This window comes from Protomyctophum parallelum (assembly GCF_964188405.1).
Source record: "Protomyctophum parallelum genome assembly, chromosome: 14".
Lineage (NCBI taxonomy): Eukaryota > Metazoa > Chordata > Actinopteri > Myctophiformes > Myctophidae > Protomyctophum > Protomyctophum parallelum.
The window spans coordinates 31,935,474-31,956,598 of record NC_139709.1 but is presented as its reverse complement, the minus strand read 5'-3'; the positions used below and the strand labels follow the sequence as shown (position 1 = coordinate 31,956,598).

At 42.5% G+C, this 21,125-nt stretch overlaps 1 protein-coding gene across 50 annotated transcripts in view; it reads right to left on the bottom strand.

The window, feature by feature from the left end:
• Nucleotides 1-21,125, bottom strand: part of obscnb (obscurin, cytoskeletal calmodulin and titin-interacting RhoGEF b) — a 110,863-nt gene that overhangs the window by 42,662 nt on the left and 47,076 nt on the right. For 3 of the 50 annotated variants that reach the window (XM_083781345.1, XM_083781392.1, XM_083781352.1), the window contains exons 37-56: nt 20,830-21,096; nt 19,784-19,846; nt 19,056-19,115; nt 18,664-18,738; nt 18,005-18,094; nt 15,592-15,663; nt 14,932-15,006; nt 13,918-13,974; nt 13,326-13,403; nt 12,617-12,679; nt 11,778-11,834; nt 11,151-11,228; nt 10,448-10,510; nt 9,319-9,375; nt 8,678-8,755; nt 7,978-8,031; nt 6,627-6,683; nt 3,361-3,630; nt 1,906-2,172; nt 53-334 (exon numbers count right to left, since the gene is read on the bottom strand). In XM_083781345.1, the coding sequence (XP_083637471.1) occupies nt 53-334; nt 1,906-2,172; nt 3,361-3,630; nt 6,627-6,683; nt 7,978-8,031; nt 8,678-8,755; nt 9,319-9,375; nt 10,448-10,510; nt 11,151-11,228; nt 11,778-11,834; nt 12,617-12,679; nt 13,326-13,403; nt 13,918-13,974; nt 14,932-15,006; nt 15,592-15,663; nt 18,005-18,094; nt 18,664-18,738; nt 19,056-19,115; nt 19,784-19,846; nt 20,830-21,096 (2,163 nt within the window). Of the gene's footprint in view, nt 1-52; nt 335-1,905; nt 2,173-3,360; nt 3,631-5,840; nt 5,916-6,460; nt 6,539-6,626; nt 6,684-7,977; nt 8,032-8,677; nt 8,756-9,318; nt 9,376-10,447; nt 10,511-11,150; nt 11,229-11,777; nt 11,835-12,616; nt 12,680-13,325; nt 13,404-13,917; nt 13,975-14,931; nt 15,007-15,591; nt 15,664-18,004; nt 18,095-18,663; nt 18,739-19,055; nt 19,116-19,783; nt 19,847-20,829; nt 21,097-21,125 lie in introns of all 50 variants that reach the window. The other 47 variants (XM_083781364.1, XM_083781371.1, XM_083781380.1 and 44 more) reach the window with 37 other exon arrangements.

Genomic DNA, 21,125 nt, shown 5'->3' with positions numbered 1-21,125 from the left:
GCATGAGATGGCAGGGATTAAAGACCTCTAGTGGCCATGTCATGTCCATTACCTTTGGGTTTGTCTTGCACCAGGAGAGCGCACACGGTCTTCTCGGGTCCCACAACAAAGGCCACGTCTCCCGATTCATCCGTGGTGACCATCTTCAGTGCCAGGCGGTGCACTCTGCCCTGGCAGCTCATCTCGTTTAGGTCATTGTTTTGCAGGGGATTGTCTCCGAGCCACCATTCCACATCGGTGACTCCCGAGTGTGTCAGTTCGACCTCAAAGAGGGCGTCCTGGCCAGTGATCACGCCAGTCTGATCATAGAGTTCTCGGACGATGCGCACGCGCTCTGAAGGTGAACGGGGATGATGGGGAAGGTCAATTGAGCACATCTGAGGAGCGGGGGTTCTCAACAGGAATCGTTAAAGATGTGCATCACCATGAGGTTGGACCGTTTTACATGAATATATAAACTGCCTCTTATCCTGATGCTAACAATAATTGCAAGTAGTAGGTACTGTCAAAATAGTTCTAGGAACGCTAGCCTGTGAAATTGTTATGGTATGTATGGTCCTTTGCAGACCAGAAAGCTAACATTACAGTGCCATTTTCACGCAGTCCACACTCTAAAGCTAAGCTAAACTCAAAATATGCCAGTGCAGTTTGCAGTGCAGCAAATAAAAATAGTTTTGTGAATGACAGAAATTTTCAATTGATGTACTTTACATATTTTTATTCTCAGCCTCCCTGTTGGAGCTCACAAATAGCTTTCGTCTCCACCAGGGCGAAGGCATGGCCGACTCAGGCAGAGGCCATGTTTTTGTGTGTTCGTCCGTCTGTGATTCTGTCCGTGGACAGCAAATCTCCAGCACCGTTGGACAGATTGTGGTGAAACTGCACGCAAACTCCCTGGAGGCTAGAGCAGAACCTTTTCCCCAAACATCACATCGGCCTGTTATAGGAGCCAGGAGGCTGGTTTTTGGCATAATGATTTTTTTTATACAGGTTTAATGTTTGTTTTTAGTTCAATGTTTGTTTTAAAACGCCATCTTATCCCTCACATTAAATGCCATTAACAATAAAGAGAATTTAATGTTTGTTTTGACACCGTTTGTTTTACATCCTCATTACATCACCTAATCATAGCAACATGAGTTAGACTTTAATATATTAGTTAGATTAATAGAGGTTACACGTAAAACAAAACTGTATGTATTAGGTTTGAGTCGTTGTATTATACCAAATTCCCTCCTCGAACTCCCTCACTTCACATGGGTGTGATTTTTTTTTATATTACTCCTACAGAACAGATTTTACCCAAACGAAACCTATCCAATTTGTCATTCCATCATGATTGGCTAAGATTGGCTTCATTCCAGGAGTGGCCCGTTTTGAGGTTGTGTTCTGAGGTTTTTCTAGTTGGAGCTAATTTCAAATATTCAGTTTGGAATACAGCTAGATCGTATAAACGGGAGCTTGCCATTTTTCCAGACACATCTGTAGCTATTATTCTTTACAGTTTCACATGGGTGTCTCATACTGAAAATAGCCTCACAACGTGTCACATTGCTTGTAGATCAGCTATTTTTGGTGCAAAACACCAGTGCACAACTAAGTATGAATTATAATAAATTATAAATAGGTCTAAACTCGCCAACTCACCCTTTAACACTTTCTTACTACTGCTTACCAAGTGTAATATAAGAGGTGAGAGCAGGTCAAAACAAAAAATGCTTGTGCTCGCGAGTACTAAAAAATAAAGCATTCCTACTCAGTCATGATTGAATTGATTGAAGTGCTATTTTGTATTATGTCAGTTTGACAAATTATTATCAGGGTCCCGGGATTCCAGGTATCAGCCTGCAGGATTTCTATCTGTACCTCTAGTCACGAGACATTAACTCTGAGGTTGTCTTTTACCTTTGACGGTCAGCGTGGCTGTGCTCTGCTTGTCTCCTGTATCGCAGATGTAATCTCCGCCATCGTCCGTCTTCAGTTTATGAACCACAAGGACGTGGGTGGAGCCTCTATGCTCCACAGAGTACTTCTCCCCCTGGGAGAGCAGAACAGAACCCTTCCTCCAGGTCACCTTGGCATCCGGACTGGAGACCTCACAGGACAGGGTGGCTTCGCCGCCCTCCACCACCGCCTGGCTGTCGAGGCCCTTCTTGAATAACACTGGAGCCACTGCCAGAGAGATACCGTCATAAGTTAGGTGAAGATACGAATGCACCGAGTCCGAGACCATAATACTATAGGAGATGGAGAGGTGAACAGGTTGAGAATGTTTAGGAGAGTCCAGGTTAGGTGAACACGCTGGGACAATTCTAGGTTATGTGAACATGTTGAGAAGTTTTACCAGAGGCTGTCATAGTGTAGGTGAACGTGTTGAGAATGTTTAGGAGAGCCCATCGTAGGTTAGGTGAACACGCTGAGACCATTCTAGGTTATGTGAACATGTTGAGAAGTTTTATGAGAGACCATCATAGTGTAGGTGAATGTGTTGAGAATGTTTAGGAGATACCGTCATGGTGTAGGAGGAGGTGAACATGTTGAGATGGTTTAGGAGAGACCGTCAAGGTTTAGGAGTAAGGAGTGAGCATGGGAATGATGACATATAGACTTACCGGTATCCTCAAAGGAAATATTCAACTAAGCGATTTAGGAGGCATACAAGAGAAACATGACTAGAACAAGAATACGGTGGGACTGAAATCCCAAGCTAAGTTAAGTTCAGTTGAGCTCATTGCTCAACTGACCGTGGTTTAAGAAAAGGAAAGACGGGTGCACAAAATAATCTTTCTTTGAGTTGCTTCATTTACCGCAGCAGCAGTCTCAGATAAACGGACGCATTTCGGCTACTCAGGCCTTCATCAGCATTTAGAATAAGACTGTTGAAAATCCTGGCACGCTCTCACTTCTTCTCTGAAACAGTATTGTTCAGCAATGTACATTAAAACAATTTTCATTTTTCAATACAAATGTTCAATGGAGCATTCCTCCATTATCAGGTTACAAGAACAACTGATACGCAAGTTGTTGACAATGCATGTCAAAGTGTATTTATGGTCACTGTGCCCATGTTAATATATGACACCTTAAAACTGGTGGATGTCTGTGGAACGTCCTCAGTTAGAGATGTAGAGAATGTCCTTTAGAGTATGAGGAGGTTCGGTGTGAAATATGGACATGATGAAGTGGGAAGTGAGAGGGAATGAGATGAACATTTGGAAATCAAAAGCATCCAACGTGGAATGCTTCGTTTAAAATGTCCACAACTGCAGACCCGAGACAGGAGCCTGCATGGTTGATGTAAGAAACATGAAGATTATTTCTTCATATACTTCCATAGCGGGGAAAAAAGGTTCCTCTTACCTCGGACTGTCAGAGAGGCAGTGGAAGTGTGGTTGCCCACTGCAAAGGTTACAGTGCCCGAGTCGACCTTGGTGACGCCTCGGAGCGTGAGGCTGTGCACCCGGCCCTCGTGCTGGATCAAGTTCATCTCGTTGCTCTGCAGAGGGACGTCCTGGAGCTTCCACTGGGCCAGCGGCGCGTCCTCGTGAGAAACCTGGCACTCAAAGTGGACGTCGTCCCCCTCGTGCACCACACAGCTCTCCAAGTACTTCACTATGGTAACCACAACCTCTGTTTGGATGGGAAAGGATTGGAGTGGTTGGGATATACTCACTTTGTTCAACATGAGGGTGTATGCACAATGATCAACATTTTGTTTTTCCGGTGATTCAAGGTTTGTTAGAGGGAATGTCAAGGCAAGACAAGACAAGCAAAGAGAGGATGTGCTTACAAAAGAAGACAAAAAAAAGGGACAGAAGGAAATTATTGAAAAACAGGAAAAGTGCCAGACACATGGGTTGATGAATAGAATCATAAAATAGAATCAGGAATGCGTCGAATTATCTCCCAACTGGATGTGTTACATGGGTGAGTCATTGGGTGAAATGTGGTTAGGATGGGAAAAGGGCAGGTGAACAAGGAACGATTTAGGAGCAAGGAAAGGTGGGAATGACGCCAGAGGCGAGGAATGTGATTGAGAGGGGACGATGAAGAAAGGATGACAGAATCCTTGCTATAATAATCCCTACCATGCACCGTGAGAATGGCCGAGGTCTTCTGGTTCCCCGAGTCACAGGAGTACTCTCCAGAGTCGTCTCCCTGCAGCGTATAGACGATCAGCTGTGCTTGGGACCCGTCCTGTTTCAGCTGGTACTTGCTGCTCGACTCGATCACCCTGTCGCCGCGTCTCCAGACCACCCTAGCGCCCGGCTTGGTGGTCTCACAGCGGAGAATGGCTATCTCCCCGGCCTCCCTGTCTACGTTCTGTAGCTGGGTCTTGAAAAATACCGGTTGGGCTACAGGGTGGGGGATGGTGTAAAACGGAATACATATTGTAAGACACGAGAGAATACTGGGGGGGGGGGGGGTGTGTTGATACCCCATCACAAGAAAATAAACAAGTGGCGGAAAACGGTTTCTACTCATGACATACCCTTCACAATTAGTCGTGAGGTGCTTTGACGATAACCACTGTCACACGTGTAGCTACCCGAGTCCTCCACGTCTACATCACGGATCACTAGTGTGGCGCTGTGTCCTTTCTGTGCGATATCGTATTTGGTACAGGGACAAAGACCCAGCTCTCCCTTCCTCCATTCCACCGCGACCCCAGGTTTAGAGAGCTCACAGCGCAGTGACACACTGTCTCCCTCCTCGGCCTCCTGGCTCTCCAACTCTTTAGTGAAAGTAACCGGGAGAGCTGACGAATAAAAGGAATAATAAGTGATGATTATCTAACCTACAGTTCCCGCAAAACAATTCAGCAAAGGTAAGCAGCACAAATAAACTAAAAGCTGAAGGAGTCTTTCTACCAAAACAACCAAAGTCCTACCATTTACTATAAGAGTGGCAGAGGTTTCCGCGGCCTCTGCACAGCAAGAATAGGTTCCCGTGTCTCCAGGGTTCAAATCCAAGATCTGGAGTTCAGAACTACGTCCCGTTTCTTTCAGCCGGTACTTTTCTCCAGACTTAAGAGCCTGCGTCCCCTTCTTCCATTCCACGGGGACCCCAGGTTTAGAGAGCTCACAGTGCAGGGTAACACAGCCACCCTCCTCGGCATTCTGGCTCCGCAGCTCTCGAGTGAACGTGACTGGAAGAACTAGGGAGTGAAGGTGGTATATGATTAAGCGGAGGAGGCCCAAAATGTGTGAACCGCAACTTATCAGATTTGATACCACATATGAAGACTAATCTATATAAAATGCAAAAAGGAGGCAATTCACCATGCTCTTACATCACCCATGGGGTGGGAGTGGTAGTTTCCAGCATGAAATCAGATCAAAATCGTCTGTATTTTCTCTGTTTGTAATCTCCAACAATACTAATACAATTTACTAATGTATAAAACACACAAACAGACCGAGACAAATGTGTGAATGAATGCTCAGACACCAAAAAACTACAAATACGCCACACACAAATGACAATGGACAATGACTACCATGGTGCTCAAACATTACAAAGCTGTGGATGCACTAAAGTTTTCCTCTCCTCTAGATATTCTGCTTTGGGGGATCTGAGACAAATCAACAAATTCACAAACTATGAAATGCCAAAATAATGTTTTTTTTTTCCCAAAGTAAGGTGCTGGGAATACAATTCAAATTCAGCAAACCTGAACAAAACAATATTTACTTAGAAATAACCAAGACAGTTCAAGTCACAGGGTGCACACAGGTGCAGAAAACACAAGATGAACTAATTAAGAAACATACACCGTGCACAACTTGCAAAATGCAGGTAGACAAAACTGGGATTAAATGGTACCACAAAAACTCTACCTCCATTCTGTACGGCCTCGAGATTAGTGGACTCTGGTTTTGCAGTGACTGCCGAAACAGCAGGCCTTTCTTTCTCTGCCGATGTAATACAATGCATTAGACTTTGTAAGCATCTACTATAATGTAAAGAAAGTAGGAGATATACAATGTATAAATAACCTGCAATAACATTAATAACGATCACCAACTTTTCTAATGTATAAACTATTAAACACACAAACAGACCAAGACAAATGTGTGAATGAATGCTCAGACACCAAAAAACTATAATTGCGCCACACACAAATGACAATGGACAATGACTACCATGGTGCTCAAACACAAAGCTGTGGATGCACTAAAGTTTTCCTCTCCTCTTGATATTCTGCTTTGGGGGATCTGAGAGCAATCAACAAATTCACAAACTATGAAATGCCAAAATAATGGGTTTTTTTCCCCCCAAAGTAAAGTGCTGGGAATACGTACAATTCAAATTCTGCAAACCTGAACAAAACAATATTTACTTAGAAATAACCAAGACAGTTCAAGTCACAGGGTGAGGGTGCACTCAAGTGCAGAAAACACAAGATGAACTAGTTAAGAAACATACACTGTGCACAATGATACCACAAAAACTCTACCTCCATTCTGTACGGCCTCGAGATTAGTGGACTCTGGTTTTGCAGTGACTGCCGAAACAGCAGGTTTTTCTTTCTCTGCTGATGTAATACAATGCATGAGATATGAGACACAACTGAACCTTCTGGTTGTTTAGACACACTTTCTAATTGTCCCTGCCTTCTGTACCTTCTCTCTGCTTGATGTCCTGCTTTGAGGGATCTTCTTTAGGAACGACTGCAGATGCTACGGGTTTAGATAAGAGTTACTGTTGTTAAATCATGAGACATCCTTCATCAAGCAGGTGATCCAGATGAACAGCAGCATGAAGGATTTATCACAAATGTTTAAACTCAAGTGGCAGATTTAAAGTCAAGTAACAGAAGAGCTAGTCATTCTCAATCCAATGAAAATAAGGCCATGCAATTGTATTTGCTTCTTCATCAGTTCACCTGAGACAGAGGGATCTTTCTTTCGTAATTCTTTATTATCCTCTGTCATATTTGTGGGGAAATAATACAGAAACTCCATCCATATTATTAAAAAATAAAATTTTCATATTTTCATACAACGATCACCTATGTTTCCTTAGTGGATTAACCAGGGGGGCAGTGAAGCCAATAGTGTCTGAAGCCAGTAGGAAATCCTGACTTCCTGAAAGTTCATATAATGGCCTGTTGTGGCGCTGTCATTGGGTCCAAAAAACGCCATAGCTCCATAGAGGTCCATGTATTTGGGCCCAACTTCACCTAGACTGTATTACCTTAATAACCTTGGTCATGAATACTTTCTGCTTCCAGTCACTAGTTTAAAGTCTCATTTCTGATGTCATAATATTCTTTTTGGAAAATGATGGTCCCATTTATATAAAAAATGACCATAAAGTCGAGTATGTTCTGAGGGGCGAGGCTACCTTTACAGTTTATGATCGGGATCCATCCCCCGCTCGAGTCAAAATAAAAACCAACGAAGAAGAAGGGAGGAAGTCCCGCCTCATTGTCAGGGCCAGCCAATGGCCAGCTGGGCCCAAAACGGATCTAGAAAGATGGCGACTTACAATTCATGGACTGACAGGCTTCATCTTACGTCCATAATCAGACCCGGAGAACGCTTTGTCCATATTTCTTTTACATTCTATGAGATTAACCTGGGTGAACTCACCTGGGTGAAGCTGAAAACTGAATTTCCCCCATGGGATGAAATAGGTCTAGTAAATAGCAGTCTGTCCTACAAATGGTAAATGGTGCATTTATATAGCGCCTTCATCCGAGGCGCTTTACATAGATTGTGCACATGTGCATTGAATTCACATTCATACACCGATTGCAGCGGAGGCCATGCAAGGTACCAACCAGCACATCGGGAGCAATGTGGGGTTCAGTGTCTTGCCCAAGGACACTTCGACATGTAGACATGAGGAGCCGGGATTCGAACCGCCGACCCATGGATCATTGGACGACCTGCTCTACCTCCTGAGCCACAGCCACCCCGCCTCCTACAGTATATAATGCATATTCTTGCAGCCTTATTGCACGCATACCTTGCTTGGCTTCTTGCGTATGAGGCTCCACTGCAGGAGCTGGTGACTTGTCAGCTGTGATTTAAATCAATATGATAATGATAAATTATAACTTGAGTAACTAAGCCAAGTCTAAATACAATACAAGGACATAATAACACAACCACAGACAGAACAGTGTATCAAGTAATCACACCAAAACCAAGGTGCCAGAAACGTTGGAGGGCAACAATGTTCAGCGCAACATAATAATGTGACATCAGCTCACATTCACAATTAGTCCATTAGGCTTAAACTGACAACAGAGAAAAGCACATGGCTTGAAATTGAAGACAAGGTGGATGTCCATTCCACAGACAATATACAACAAGAAGACCAATGTTTTGTAAAGCAACAGATAAGAACTGAGACCAAACTGGGACAACATATCTCAGCCAACCACAGACAGAAGTGTATCAAACTAAAACCTCATGCCAGAGACGTTTGAGGGCAACAAACAACGTTCAGGGCAACACCATAATGTGACATCAGCTCACAATTAGTCCATTAGGCTGACAACTGACAACAGAGAAAAGCACATGGTTTGAAACTGAAGACAAGGTGGATATCCATTTCACAGACGATATGCAACAAGAAGAGCAATGCTTCTTTAAAACAACAGATTACTTGGAAGAACTGGGATGAAACACAGGGAAGCACACGAGCACCACAAAACCTCTACCTTCATTCTGTATGGACTCCAGCTTAGTGGACTCTGGTTTTGTAGGGATGGCAGAAACAGCAGGCTTTTCTTTCTCTGCTGATGTAATAAAACACATTAGAGTTTTAACTCAACTACTATAATAATAAAGAATGCAGGACAGATGCATAATTAACTAGAAAAAGTGCCCCTCGGGGCACAGGTCTCCACCAGGGCAGGTCAGGTTGTGGCCTCCTGGTAGCGCTATACTAGGCCAATGTGAAAAGGCTGCCATTTCTTCTTACAGTATGTGAAATGTGAAAAGGGTAGGAGGGGGGGCTATAACAGGCCGTTCTGGAAAATTCATCGTTGCCATCCAGGGAGAGTGTGTGTGCAAAATTTGGCATCGACCGGGTTAACGGTGCCAGAGATTAGTTGTACACAGACGGACACACACTGACGGAGTGCAAAACATACTCTCTCAATAAGGAATTAACTATGGCAAAATGTATAGCGATGACCAATACAAATGTACAAGGGCAGCTTATTTAAAAGAAAATCCAACTCCCCAGCAAACACACATGCTGAGTGAAGCTATTGATGAGGCGTGAGGCACAACTTAACCTTCTGGATATTTAGACCTATGTTTAGACACACTTTCTAATTGTCCCTGCCTTCTGTACCTTCTCTCTGCTTGATGTCCTGCTTTGAGGGATCTTCTTTAGGAACGACTGCAGATGCTATGAGTTTAGATAAGAGTTATACTGTTGTGAAATCAAGAGACATCCTTCATCAAGCAGGTGATCCAGATGAACAGCAGCATGAAGGATTTATCACAAATGTTTAAAGTCAAGTGGCAGATCTAAAGTCAAGTAACAGAAGAGCTATGTAGTCATTCTTAATCAAATGAAAATAAGGCCATGCAATTGTATTTGTTTCTTCATCAGGTCACCTGAGACAGAGGGATCTTTCTTTCCTAATTCTTTATTATCCTCTGTCATGTTTGTGGGGAAATAATACAGAAACTCCATCCAAAATGATTAGAAAAAAAAAGATTTGTATTCTCATACAACAATCACCTATGTTTCCTTAGCAGATTAACGCTGGCAAGGCACAAGCTTTAGCTCCTGTACTATATGAATATAATATGATAATATATGACAATAATAATATAATAATTTACAAAAGTGCTGCACAAGTTCTTAAAATACATGGTCCCCTTCCTCTGTGGGCAGCACACAGCTAGCCTGGTAACCCATCCCGGTCGCGTGAATTCACATTATCATGTGTCTTCTCCAGACCGGTCTGGCCCCAAGCGCTGTGTGGGCGTTTTGCAGAAACCAAAAAGTGGAAGAGCCAATCAGCGTCTGCTCTGAATTCACATGACCAGGATCATTTATCAGGCTAGCACTCACCTGGGTGAAGCTGAAAACTGAATTTCCCCCATGGGATGAAATATGTCTAGTAAATAGCAGTCTGTCCTACAAATGGTAAATGGTGCATTTATATAGCGCCTTTATCCGAGGCGCTTTACATAGATTGTGCATTACATGTGCATTACATTCACCCATTCACACACACATTCATACACCGATTGCAGCGGAGGCCATGCAAGGTACCAACCAGCACATCGGGAGCAATGTGGGGTTCAGTGTCTTGCCCAAGGACACTTCGACATGTAGACAGGAGGAGCCGGGATTCAAACCGCCGACCCATGAATCATTGGACTACCTGCTCTACCTCCTGAGCCACAGCCACCCCGCCTCCTACAGTATATAATGCATATTCTTGCATCCTTATTGCGACGCATACCTTGTGCTCCTTGCTTGGCTTCTTGCTTATGAGGCTCCACTGCAGGAACTGGTGACTTGTCAGCTGTGATTTAAATCAATATGATATGATCAATTATAACTTAAGTAACTAAGCCAAGTCTAAATACAATACAAGGACATAACCACAGACAGAACAGTGTATCAAGTAATCACACCAAAACCAAAGTGCCAGAAACGTTGGAGGGCAACAATGTTCAGCGCAACACAATAATGTGACATCAGCTCACATTCACAATTAGTCCATTAGGCTTAAACTGACAACAGAGAAAAGCACATGGCTTGAAATTGAAGACAAGGTGGATGTCCATTCCACAGACAATATACAACAAGAAGACCATTGTTTTGTAAAGCAACAGATTATAAGAACTAAGACCAAACTGGGACAACATATCTCACCCAACCACAAACGGAAGTGTATCAAACTAAAACCACATGCCAGAGACGTTTGAGGGCAACAAACAACGTTCAGGGCAACACCATAATGTGACATCAGCTCACAATTAGTCCATTAGGCTGACAACTGACAACAGAGAAAAGCACATGGTTTGAAACTGAAGACAAGGTGGATATCCATTTCACAGACGATATGCAACAAGAAGAGCAATGCTTCTTTAAAACAACAGATTACTTGAAAGAACTGGGATGAAACACAGCGAAGCACACGAGCACCACAAAACCTCTACCTTCATTCTGTATGGACTCCAGCTTAGTGGACTCTGGTTTTGTAGGGACGGCAGAAACAGCAGGCTTTTCTTTCTCTGCTGATGTAATAAAACACATTAGAGTTTTAACTCAACTACTATAATAATAAAGAATGCAGGACAGATGCATAATTGACTAGAGGTCTCAACCAGGGCAGGTCAGGTTGTGGCCTCCTGGTGGCGCTATACTAGGCCAATGTGAAACGGGTGCCATTTCTTCTTATGTGAAATGTGAAAAGGGTGGGAGGGGGAGCTATAACAGGCCGTTCTGGAAAATTCATCGTTGGCATCCAGGGAGTGTGTGTGAAAAAAATGGCATCGACCGGGTTAACGGTGCTTAGGGTTAACAGTGATTAGTTGTACACAGACGGACGGACACACGCGGACGGAGTGCAAAACATACTCTCTCAATAAGGAATTAACTATGGCAAATTTTATAGCGATGACCAATAGAAGTTTACAAGGGCAGCTTATTTAGAAGAAAATCCAACTCCCCAGCAAACACACATGCTGAGTGAAGCTATTGATGAGGCGTGAGGCACAACTTAACCTTCTGGATGTTTAGACCTATGTTTAGACACACTTTCTAATTGTCCCTGCCTTCTGTACCTTCTCTCTGCTTGATGTCCTGCTTTGAGGGATCTTCTTTAGGAACGACTGCAGATGCTATGGGTTTAGATAAGAGTTATACTGTTGTGAAATCAAGAGACATCCTTCATCAAGCAGGTGATCCAGATGAACAGCAGCATGAAGGATTTATCACAAATGTTTAAACTCAAGTTGCAGATCTAAAGTCAAGTAACAGAAGAGATAGTCATTCTCAATCAAATTAAAATAAGGCTTTCACCTGAGACAGAGGGATCTTTCTTTCCTAATTCTTTATTATCATCCGTCATGTTTGTGGGGAAATAATAAAGAAACTCCATCCATAATTATTAGAAAAGAAAATATTCTTATTTCTATACAACGATCACCTATGTTTTGCTAGCAGATTAATGCTGGAAACTTACAAATGAGTTATGAGCATCATTTGTTTTGGATCATTCGTTCGGTTATGCACTCATAGTAGATGGTTGTTGCATGGCATGCAAAAATAGAACAGATCTACAAGCTATCAACGGGTAAAAACAGACGTGCGTTGTAGCTTGTAGATCTGTTTTTGTTGGCCTGCACAGCCTGCGCACAGTTATGACGTAGCGTATGCGTCTGGGGTCTCATCTCACGGACAAGCTACACCAGGCAATTTTGCGCGCGTGCGTATGCGTTTACTGCGCGCGTAAAGTGCGTTTGGATAGGACCAATATATGTCAATGATACCAGCAGGGACGTGGTGGGCCCATAATTCAGCCCGGGAAGTGGAGTTGTGGAGGCCCTCTAGGCGCGCGGCCGAAGGCTGCGTGCCGACGAAACGAAACACCGACGTTTCCTATATAATACCTTGCACATACCTTGCACTCCTTGCTTGGCTTCTTGCTTATGAGGCTCCACTGCAGAAGCTGGTGACTTGTCAGCTGTGATTTAAATCAATATGATATGATCAATTATAACTTAAGTAACTAAGCCAAGTCTAAATACAATACAAGGACATAATAACACAACCGCAGACAGAACAGTGTATCAAGTAATCACACCAAACCCAAAATGCCAGAAACGTTGGAGGGCAACAATGTTCAGCGCAACACAATAATGTGACATCAGCTCACATTCACAATTAGTCCATTAGGCTTAAACTGACAACAGAGAAAAGCACATGGCTTGAAATTGAAGACAATGTGGATGTCCATTCCACAGACGATATACAACAAGAAGACCAATGTTTTGTAAAGCAACAGATTATGAGAACTGAGACCAAACTGGGACAACATATCTCACCCAACCAGACAGAAGTTTATCAAACTAAAACCACATGCCAGAGACGTTTGAGGGCTACAAACAACGTTCAGGGCAACACCATAATGTGACATCAGCTCACAATTAGCCCATTAGGCTGACAACTGACAACAGAGAAAAGCACATGGTTTGAAACTGAAGACAAGGTGGATATCCATTTCACAGACGATATGCAACAAGAAGAGCAATGCTTCTTTAAAACAACAGATTACTTGGAAGAACTGGGATGAAACACAGCGAAGCACACGAGCACCACAAAACCTCTACCTTCATTCTGTATGGACTCCAGCTTAGTGGACTCTGGTTTTGTAGGCACGGCAGAAACAGCAGGCTTTTCTTTCTCTGCTGATGTAATAAAACACATTACATTTTAACTCAACTACTATAATAATAAAGAATGCAGGACAGATGCATAATTAACTAGAAAAAGTGCCCCTCAGGGGACAGGACTCCACCAAGGCAGGTCAGGTTGTGGCCTCCTGGTGGCGCTATACTAGGCCGATGTGAAACGGGTGCCATTGGGGGCTGTAACAGGCCGTTTTGGAAAATTCATCGTTGGCATCCAGGGAGTATGTGTGCAAAATTTGGCATCGACCGGGTTAACGGTGCCGAAGATTAGTTGTACACAGACGAACGGACACACACGGACGGAGTGCAAAACATACTCTCTCAATAAGGAATTAACTATGGCAGATGTTATAGCGATGACCAATAAAAATTTACAAGGGCAGCTTATCCAACTCCCCAGCAAACACACATGCTGAGTGAAGCTATTGATGAGGCGTGAGGCACAACTTAACCTTCTGGATATTTAGACCTATGTTTAGACACACTTTCTAATTGTCCCTGCCTTCTGTACCTTCTCTCTGCTTGATGTCCTGCTTTGAGGGATCTTCTTTAGGAACGACTGCAGATGCTATGGGTTTAGATAAGAGTTATACTGTTGTGAAATCACGGGACATCCTAAACAAGTGTGATCCGGATGAATTGCAGCATGAAGCATCAATCACAAATGTTTAAGCTCAAGTGGCAGATATCAAGGCAGCTATATAGTCATGCTCAACCGAATGAAAGAAGAACTTGCTATTGTAAGCACATTATAATAATTTGCTTCTTCAACCAGCATTACCAGGCTGAGACAGAGCGATCTTATATTATACAACACATCGTATTATAATCGTAGCCTTCTTTGGCATTCTCTGCATATTTATGGGAAATAAGACTGTAAAATATTAATATTTTCATATAAACACAATCAATATGTTCTATAGCAGATGGAAAGATTTGGAACCCGAACTACAATATATTATTGCACAATTGTGTCGCGCATGTTCTTGAAAAACTTTGGTCCCAAACCAACTGGAGTCGTCAACTTAACCAATAATCGGTATGCATGCCCAATGAAATATCACACACCAGAGGCTCCAACATTATAGCTCCCACTCCCTGGATGGGGCATCTGAGCAGGAGAGGCAACTATAGATTCCACTACCCCGGTTGAAACTGTATGAGACGTGCCATGTCCTTTGTGCCAGTTTCTATGTGGATTTACAACGAGACACATGTTTGGTCGCTCAGCCAGGTCAAGTGTAATTTCACAATAAGAGACTCTGGCTTCCAATGACACTTAGTTGTTGTACTGTTTGCACTGTCACTTTTCTTTGCATTGCACCGATTGTACTGGTTGCACAGTTTGTCACCAAAAACACCTTTTTGAGTGTTGTTGATTTCTGCATAGTGCAGGATAGTTGTATAGCTTTCTATCTATCTATATTCATAATTAATCATTGAAGGAAATAGGGGCAGGGATGGATGAGAAGATAACATCAGTCTGTCCTATAACACATTCTTGAATTATTTACGTGCTGCATACCTTGCGCTCCCTGCTTGGCTTCTTGCTCAAGAGGCTCCACTTTGAGCGGTACTGCAGGGTCACGTAGCTTTTCAGCTGTGATTTAAATCAATATTAACAATTAGAACTTAACCTAATTCCAAATGAAAAACAAGGACATTACCGGTATGGTATAACATATTATATATAGGACCACAGACAGAACAGTGTATCAAATCAAAACCAGAAGCCAGAAAGGTTTGAGGGCAACAAACAACGTTCAGGGCAACACAATCAGCTCACAATTAGTCCATTGGGTTTAAACAGAGAAAAGTGCATGGCTTGGAAAGACAATATACAATACAGTATACAGTATATATATATTTTTTTAAAGCAACAGATTATGAACTGAGACCAAACTGGGACAACATATCTCACCCAACCACAGACAGAAGTGTATCAAACTAAAACCACATGCTAGAGACGTTTGAGGGCAACAAACAACGTTCAGGGCAACAGCATAATGTGACTTCAGCTCACAATTAGTCCATTGAGCTTAAAGTGACAACAGAGAAAAGCACATGGCTTGAAATTGACCACAAGGTGGATATCCATTAATATGCAACAAGAAGAGCAATGCCTTTTAAGAACTAAGCGACATTAGAAGACCACAAATAAAGCAGGACATAATACAGTATTTACCTTCCTCCACAACATTGAACTTGTTTGTCTTGTTGTCCTGTCCGCCTGCCACTTGAGATGGAGTCTTGACTGCTGTGTTAAAACAATATCGGCACTAGTGAAACGTTCCTCTGAGAACCAATGTAACATTACTTGCACTGGATTGTATAATAAGGCAGCATTAGGCACTTTAAATGTAAAAGACACTAATTGGACCATGCAAGTATATGCTGTGGTCTATCCCTAAATATCTATCTTTGTAACTGTCTTAAGCGGCAGGATTTTAAAATCAGACTAAAGCTTTTAACTCACCAGCAGATCAAAATATGAACACTGAATCACTACCATGTCTTGTGTGACATGAGCCGCCAAACCTTGATTAACATGGCATTTTGTCAACAATGTGTGCTACTACTGTACGTGCCAATAAACCAAGCTCCTGTTTGCTTCCAAAAGTGGTCCTGCACATTGTCTTCACTTAAAAAAAACATTATTAAAAGGGAGAAGAAAGTTTTGGTTAACTGTTAATTTTAGTAAGTGAAGACAGTGTGTGGGACTACTTTTTGTTCTACGTTGGCTGTTCTCTCCTACAGTACGTACCTGTCCTAAGTAAGTGCGTAAAACATGCTCAGTAAGAAATAAAAATCACTGAAGTGAGGGGCGCTCTTATCATCATCCATCACTTTCCGGCCAATCACAATTGGCAATTTCACTTTTCTGCCCTCACTTTTTATCCTCAACGCGTACTTTGCTCAGCCAATCAAATCATCTCAATTCCATGCTCAGCCAATCAAATCATCGATATTATACACACAAAGCTGGGCATAGGAGGGGCTAGCACCCCTCAAAAAATAGAAATACTGGTAAACAGTGAACACTAAAAGGGAAAGAATCATTTAAAGTAAGGACGGTATAATTATGTTTAAACTTTCAACTAAGTATATGACCCAGCTGGTTCATCAAAGAACCATTATTATTATTATTGCTGCTGCTGCTGCTGCTGAGTGGACCATGGTTTGTCAGCGTAGAAAATCAGACACAACTGAAGCAGGAAGTTGTAAAAGTAAAGTGAACAGCATCCTTCCAGACCTTGGACTGCTGCTTTGGTCCCCCCTGCTTCCCTATCTCTTGTTTGGCAGCTGCTCTAGTAGCATGAATCCTCTCTGCCGTGAAGAACACAATAGTAACCCCAACCGCCTTACAGTGACAGACAGGTGTTGCAGCCAGAAACGCAAAGAGGCAGCCAACAAGAACGACCTTGCAAAAAGCAATCTCCACAGTCTTTCCATCTCCCCACCTCCCATTCTGTGCTCCACTCTATATATAGGGATTCCCTTTTTTAGCAATAACTGAGGTTTAACAGCTGCTGTATGATTCAGTATTGTATACTGTAGGCTGATATCTCCACAGAAAATACACTCACTGAAGAATCACATGTGTCTAAGATCAAGAATGTATGCATGTAAATTGTGGGAGAGGTAATCGTGGTTGTTATAGGGCCACACATACTGTTATACGCTGATCAAACCCTTTTGCAAATACGATTCAGTCAATGTCGTACGCCATTATAGAAGCAACAACACTACAGCAAGTACAAAGCACTGGAGATAAGTACTGTACTGTAGGTTTCCATAACAAGAGACACAAAGACAACGGGAACTGATAGCAGTGCGGTCTGTAAACTGTAAGTTAATTAAACAGAGAAGTGGAACAACAAGACCGGGTCAAAATCCAAATAACCAGAGACAGGAGGACGACAGGAATTAATTTTACTGTCAAAGTTAATCTTAAACACATAAATGGAAAAACAAGACTACAACAGACAAGGTCCTTTCAGATGGGCAGTGTGTGACGCAGACATTGTCGCCTGGATCGACGACAGGTCTGCTCATGAGGGTCGCGACAATGCAAGCGTAAAGAAAGAACGCTCAACACAATCCAGGTCTAGTCAGTCGCAGGCGTGTGCACGGAACAAGCACGCGCGACAATTTCATGGGACTACTTTCACATTAATATAGTTGCATTGTCGCCCCTCAACTTCTCCGCGCATACAAAAAACACCTGCAGACCTCACATTGAAAATGAATTACTAGACATCTGAAAAGGACCTTTATTATACTGTATCAGTTTTCAGGGCCGGTCCAAAAACACTGGTTATAATCTAATCAAGCCAGTGCAAAGACTTTAGAGATCACAAGATCACAAGCAGTCTTGATTTAGCCATGAATTATTCATCTGTTGACATTAACAGTCCAGATGGTGAATCCAACAAAACTTTGGAGACTATTTAGTAGTGCTTTAGTTTGACTTGTCTTCATCCCTGTGCTGTGTGCCTCACAGCACAGGGATGCAGTGCCTCACAGCAGTGACTGCACATAACGAACAGCAGCCAGAGATACTGATGCCAACAGGCATTCCTCACATCTGTCCCTACCTTCATCCCCCCCTTTGGCTTGTGCTTGCTGGGACCCTTGTTCATGGGGTTGTTGTCTTGGAATCTCTCCAGTTGTTGAAATCTTCACAGCTGATAAAATTAATGGAAATATAACAGCCATAACATTCAGTGGTCTTTTTTAAATAGCTGAAAACATTGTTTTAAGTTGCTGTGTATGCAACACTATTGCATAATGTGTTTGCAATAGCATGTTTTCTCCTTTGGACAGACAGTAGTTAAGCTCATGAATCATTCAATCGAGCAGTTTACAAAAGTAAACACCAAATTCTGTAAAAGTGGCACAATTAAGGTAAAAGCAGAGGAAGAAATCTGTAGACAAGACAGCATTGATTGGGCAAGGTGAAGTGGCCTGAAAGCAGTGCTTCAAATGAATAATGGCAACAAATTCAGCACTAAACAACTGTCAAATTTGAAGACATGGAAGAGTGGTACTTTATATTTTGTTTTTCTAACCTCAAATAACAGAATATTTTGGATGAAAGTCAGGTTTATCTTAACAGACCAAACTAATTAATTCCGGAAGTTACTGGTAGAATTATGTCTCCAGGAGTAACATTTTCAAGATATACTATTAATTTAATAATAACATGAGCAGAGGGTAAAGCAATAAGCATAGCCAAAGTAACTCTGCCCATTACCTGCTACTGTCTCATTGATTTCCTGCTGCTTGACCGCGTCTTTGGCGGCAGTCGATGGTGTTTCAGGTTTCACAACTGGAATACAAACATAATATTGGCAACGCCCAATTTAACAAGGTGTGCGTCATTTGCAAGGAACATGCAAAATGCAACATCTGATAAGCCTGCTTTATACTTAGTTGTTTGCCTGTTTCACACACCAAAAATAGCAGATCTGCAATGTGAGCTTGTAGATTGGCTATTTCCGTGAGCAACATGGCTTGCACTCAAGTATAAACTAGAACTGGGCACTCCGCCACTCAAGCCAATTACAGATAAACACAGTATGGTATATCAAAAGCTGTATTAGTTAGCTATGTAGAAATGGGCGTGGCCTATATGTTTCTGCCTACCTTCACCTCCCTTTTGGCTCTCCTGTTTGTTGGCTGCAACAGCAGTTAAAGTCTTAGCATCTGCAAAATTGTACATCAAATCAGCCACTGAACACCAGGACATCAAGTGGCAAAATATGGTAGAAACTCTCCAAAACATTCAATAGGCAAGTTATGTGCAGTACAGTATGTGCCAAACCTAAAGCAATATGCCACGTCACAGAGTAGCAGCTAGCCATGAGGTCAACGGCACCATTTTCAGACAGACACCAATAATATGGTACAATAATGCCCACGCGCATGACCTCCAATCTGCCAAAGACATTCAAGCAAAGCTAGGATAAGAAGCATTGCTCAACAACAAATAAAGCAATTTGCCACAGTGAATAGCATCAATCTAGTCAAATGCAATGAGACAAACAGACCACTGCCATATCGAAAGCGCCATTTTGCCATGACAGAAAGCTAGTGCACGTATAGCAACAAAACATGTATCATGTACACAACAGTTGTAGCTGTAAACAACATACGGCCCAGGTTTAAACTTAGTTTATATTCAACTGCACAATGTTGTCAAATAACTGACTTTCAAACTAAAAAAGGAAATGGAAAATTGGTTATTCTGCGAGTGACACCAGTGTGCAATGAAGCGTGAATTTGGCTATAGAGTGCAAATGCCAAAAGAGCAGAGTAGAGTGTACTGTACATAGCTAGAAGCCAAACTGCTGTTAATGGGAATTTCCCCATACCTTCCTCTTTGCATTCCTTCCTGGACTCCAATGAGGCAGCTTGATCAGCCATGGACTTCACAGCTGTGATGAAACATTCAGAAATGTTGAATGCCATGAGACATGACATCAGCTAGGATTATGATAACCAGCTAAGATTGACAGAATTACTGGCCTGTAGCAAATCAGAGCCAAACCATAAATTGGTAAAAGCACAGATGGGACACAACTCACACCTGTTATGTGTCTTCTTAGAGATAATGATGACAGGGACTTAACATGAATCGCACCAGTTCATTTTCAGCACAATAGACGATGAGTACGCACAATTCAGATGAAAAGCCAATTATAGCAAACTCACAAAGATGTGTAATGACAACCTTCATCAACAACACTAAACAAGAAGCATTCGTTGCCATGCAGCAGGGTATGGTTACAGAATGCTGAGAATGGTCTGTGTCGGCCTATGCAGTATATGTATGTCAAAACAGAGCAGGAATTCTTCAATATATCCTACAGTAACCCTAGCAGATGTTTTAGGCATCCTTTTTGGGGTTCATATAGCTCTGAACACCAAGGTGAACCAATGTGAAATCCTGTAAATCCCCAAAGAACAACAACTGCATATTCTACACTCTACAGTGCACCTTCTAGCTTCACAAACAGAGACAAACGGACAAAAACACCATGAAACAGTGAGAGACAGACAGGACATGTTGCTTTAGACAGCATCATGAAAACACCATGAAACAGTGAGAGACAAACACTTAATGACAAACACACATACCACAAGTATATGCACATGTACTCAACTGTAACCAGCGCCACACACACACACACACACACACACACACACACACACACCCTTAACCCTCTAACACCCGCATTCATTTCTACTTGCAAAAAATAGATTTCAACCTTACTACTACTTTGTACTACTAGGACTGACACTAAAACACACACACACACACACGAGGTTGTTGCAGAGTTAATAGAAAACACCTCATAGTGAACATTTCTTCTGCAGATAAAAGTGAATCTGCGTTACTTCTAAATCCTCCTCCTACCCTTGATCTTGATGCTGGCTGTGGTCTTCTGGTCTCCACACACACAGCTGTATTCTCCACTGTCTTCCGGCACCACGGTGCTGATCAGGAGTTCGTTCACGGAAGCTTTCTGTTTCATCTGGTACTTTTCTCCAGATTTCAGCACCTGTGTTCCCTTCCTCCATTCCACAGGAAGCCCAGGTTTAGAGAGCTCACAGTGCAGAGTAACACTGGCCCCTTCCTCAGCCTCCTGGCTCTCCAACTTCTGCTTGAAGGTCACTGGCTGAGCTGAAGAAGTATTAGCTGTTAGTAAATAG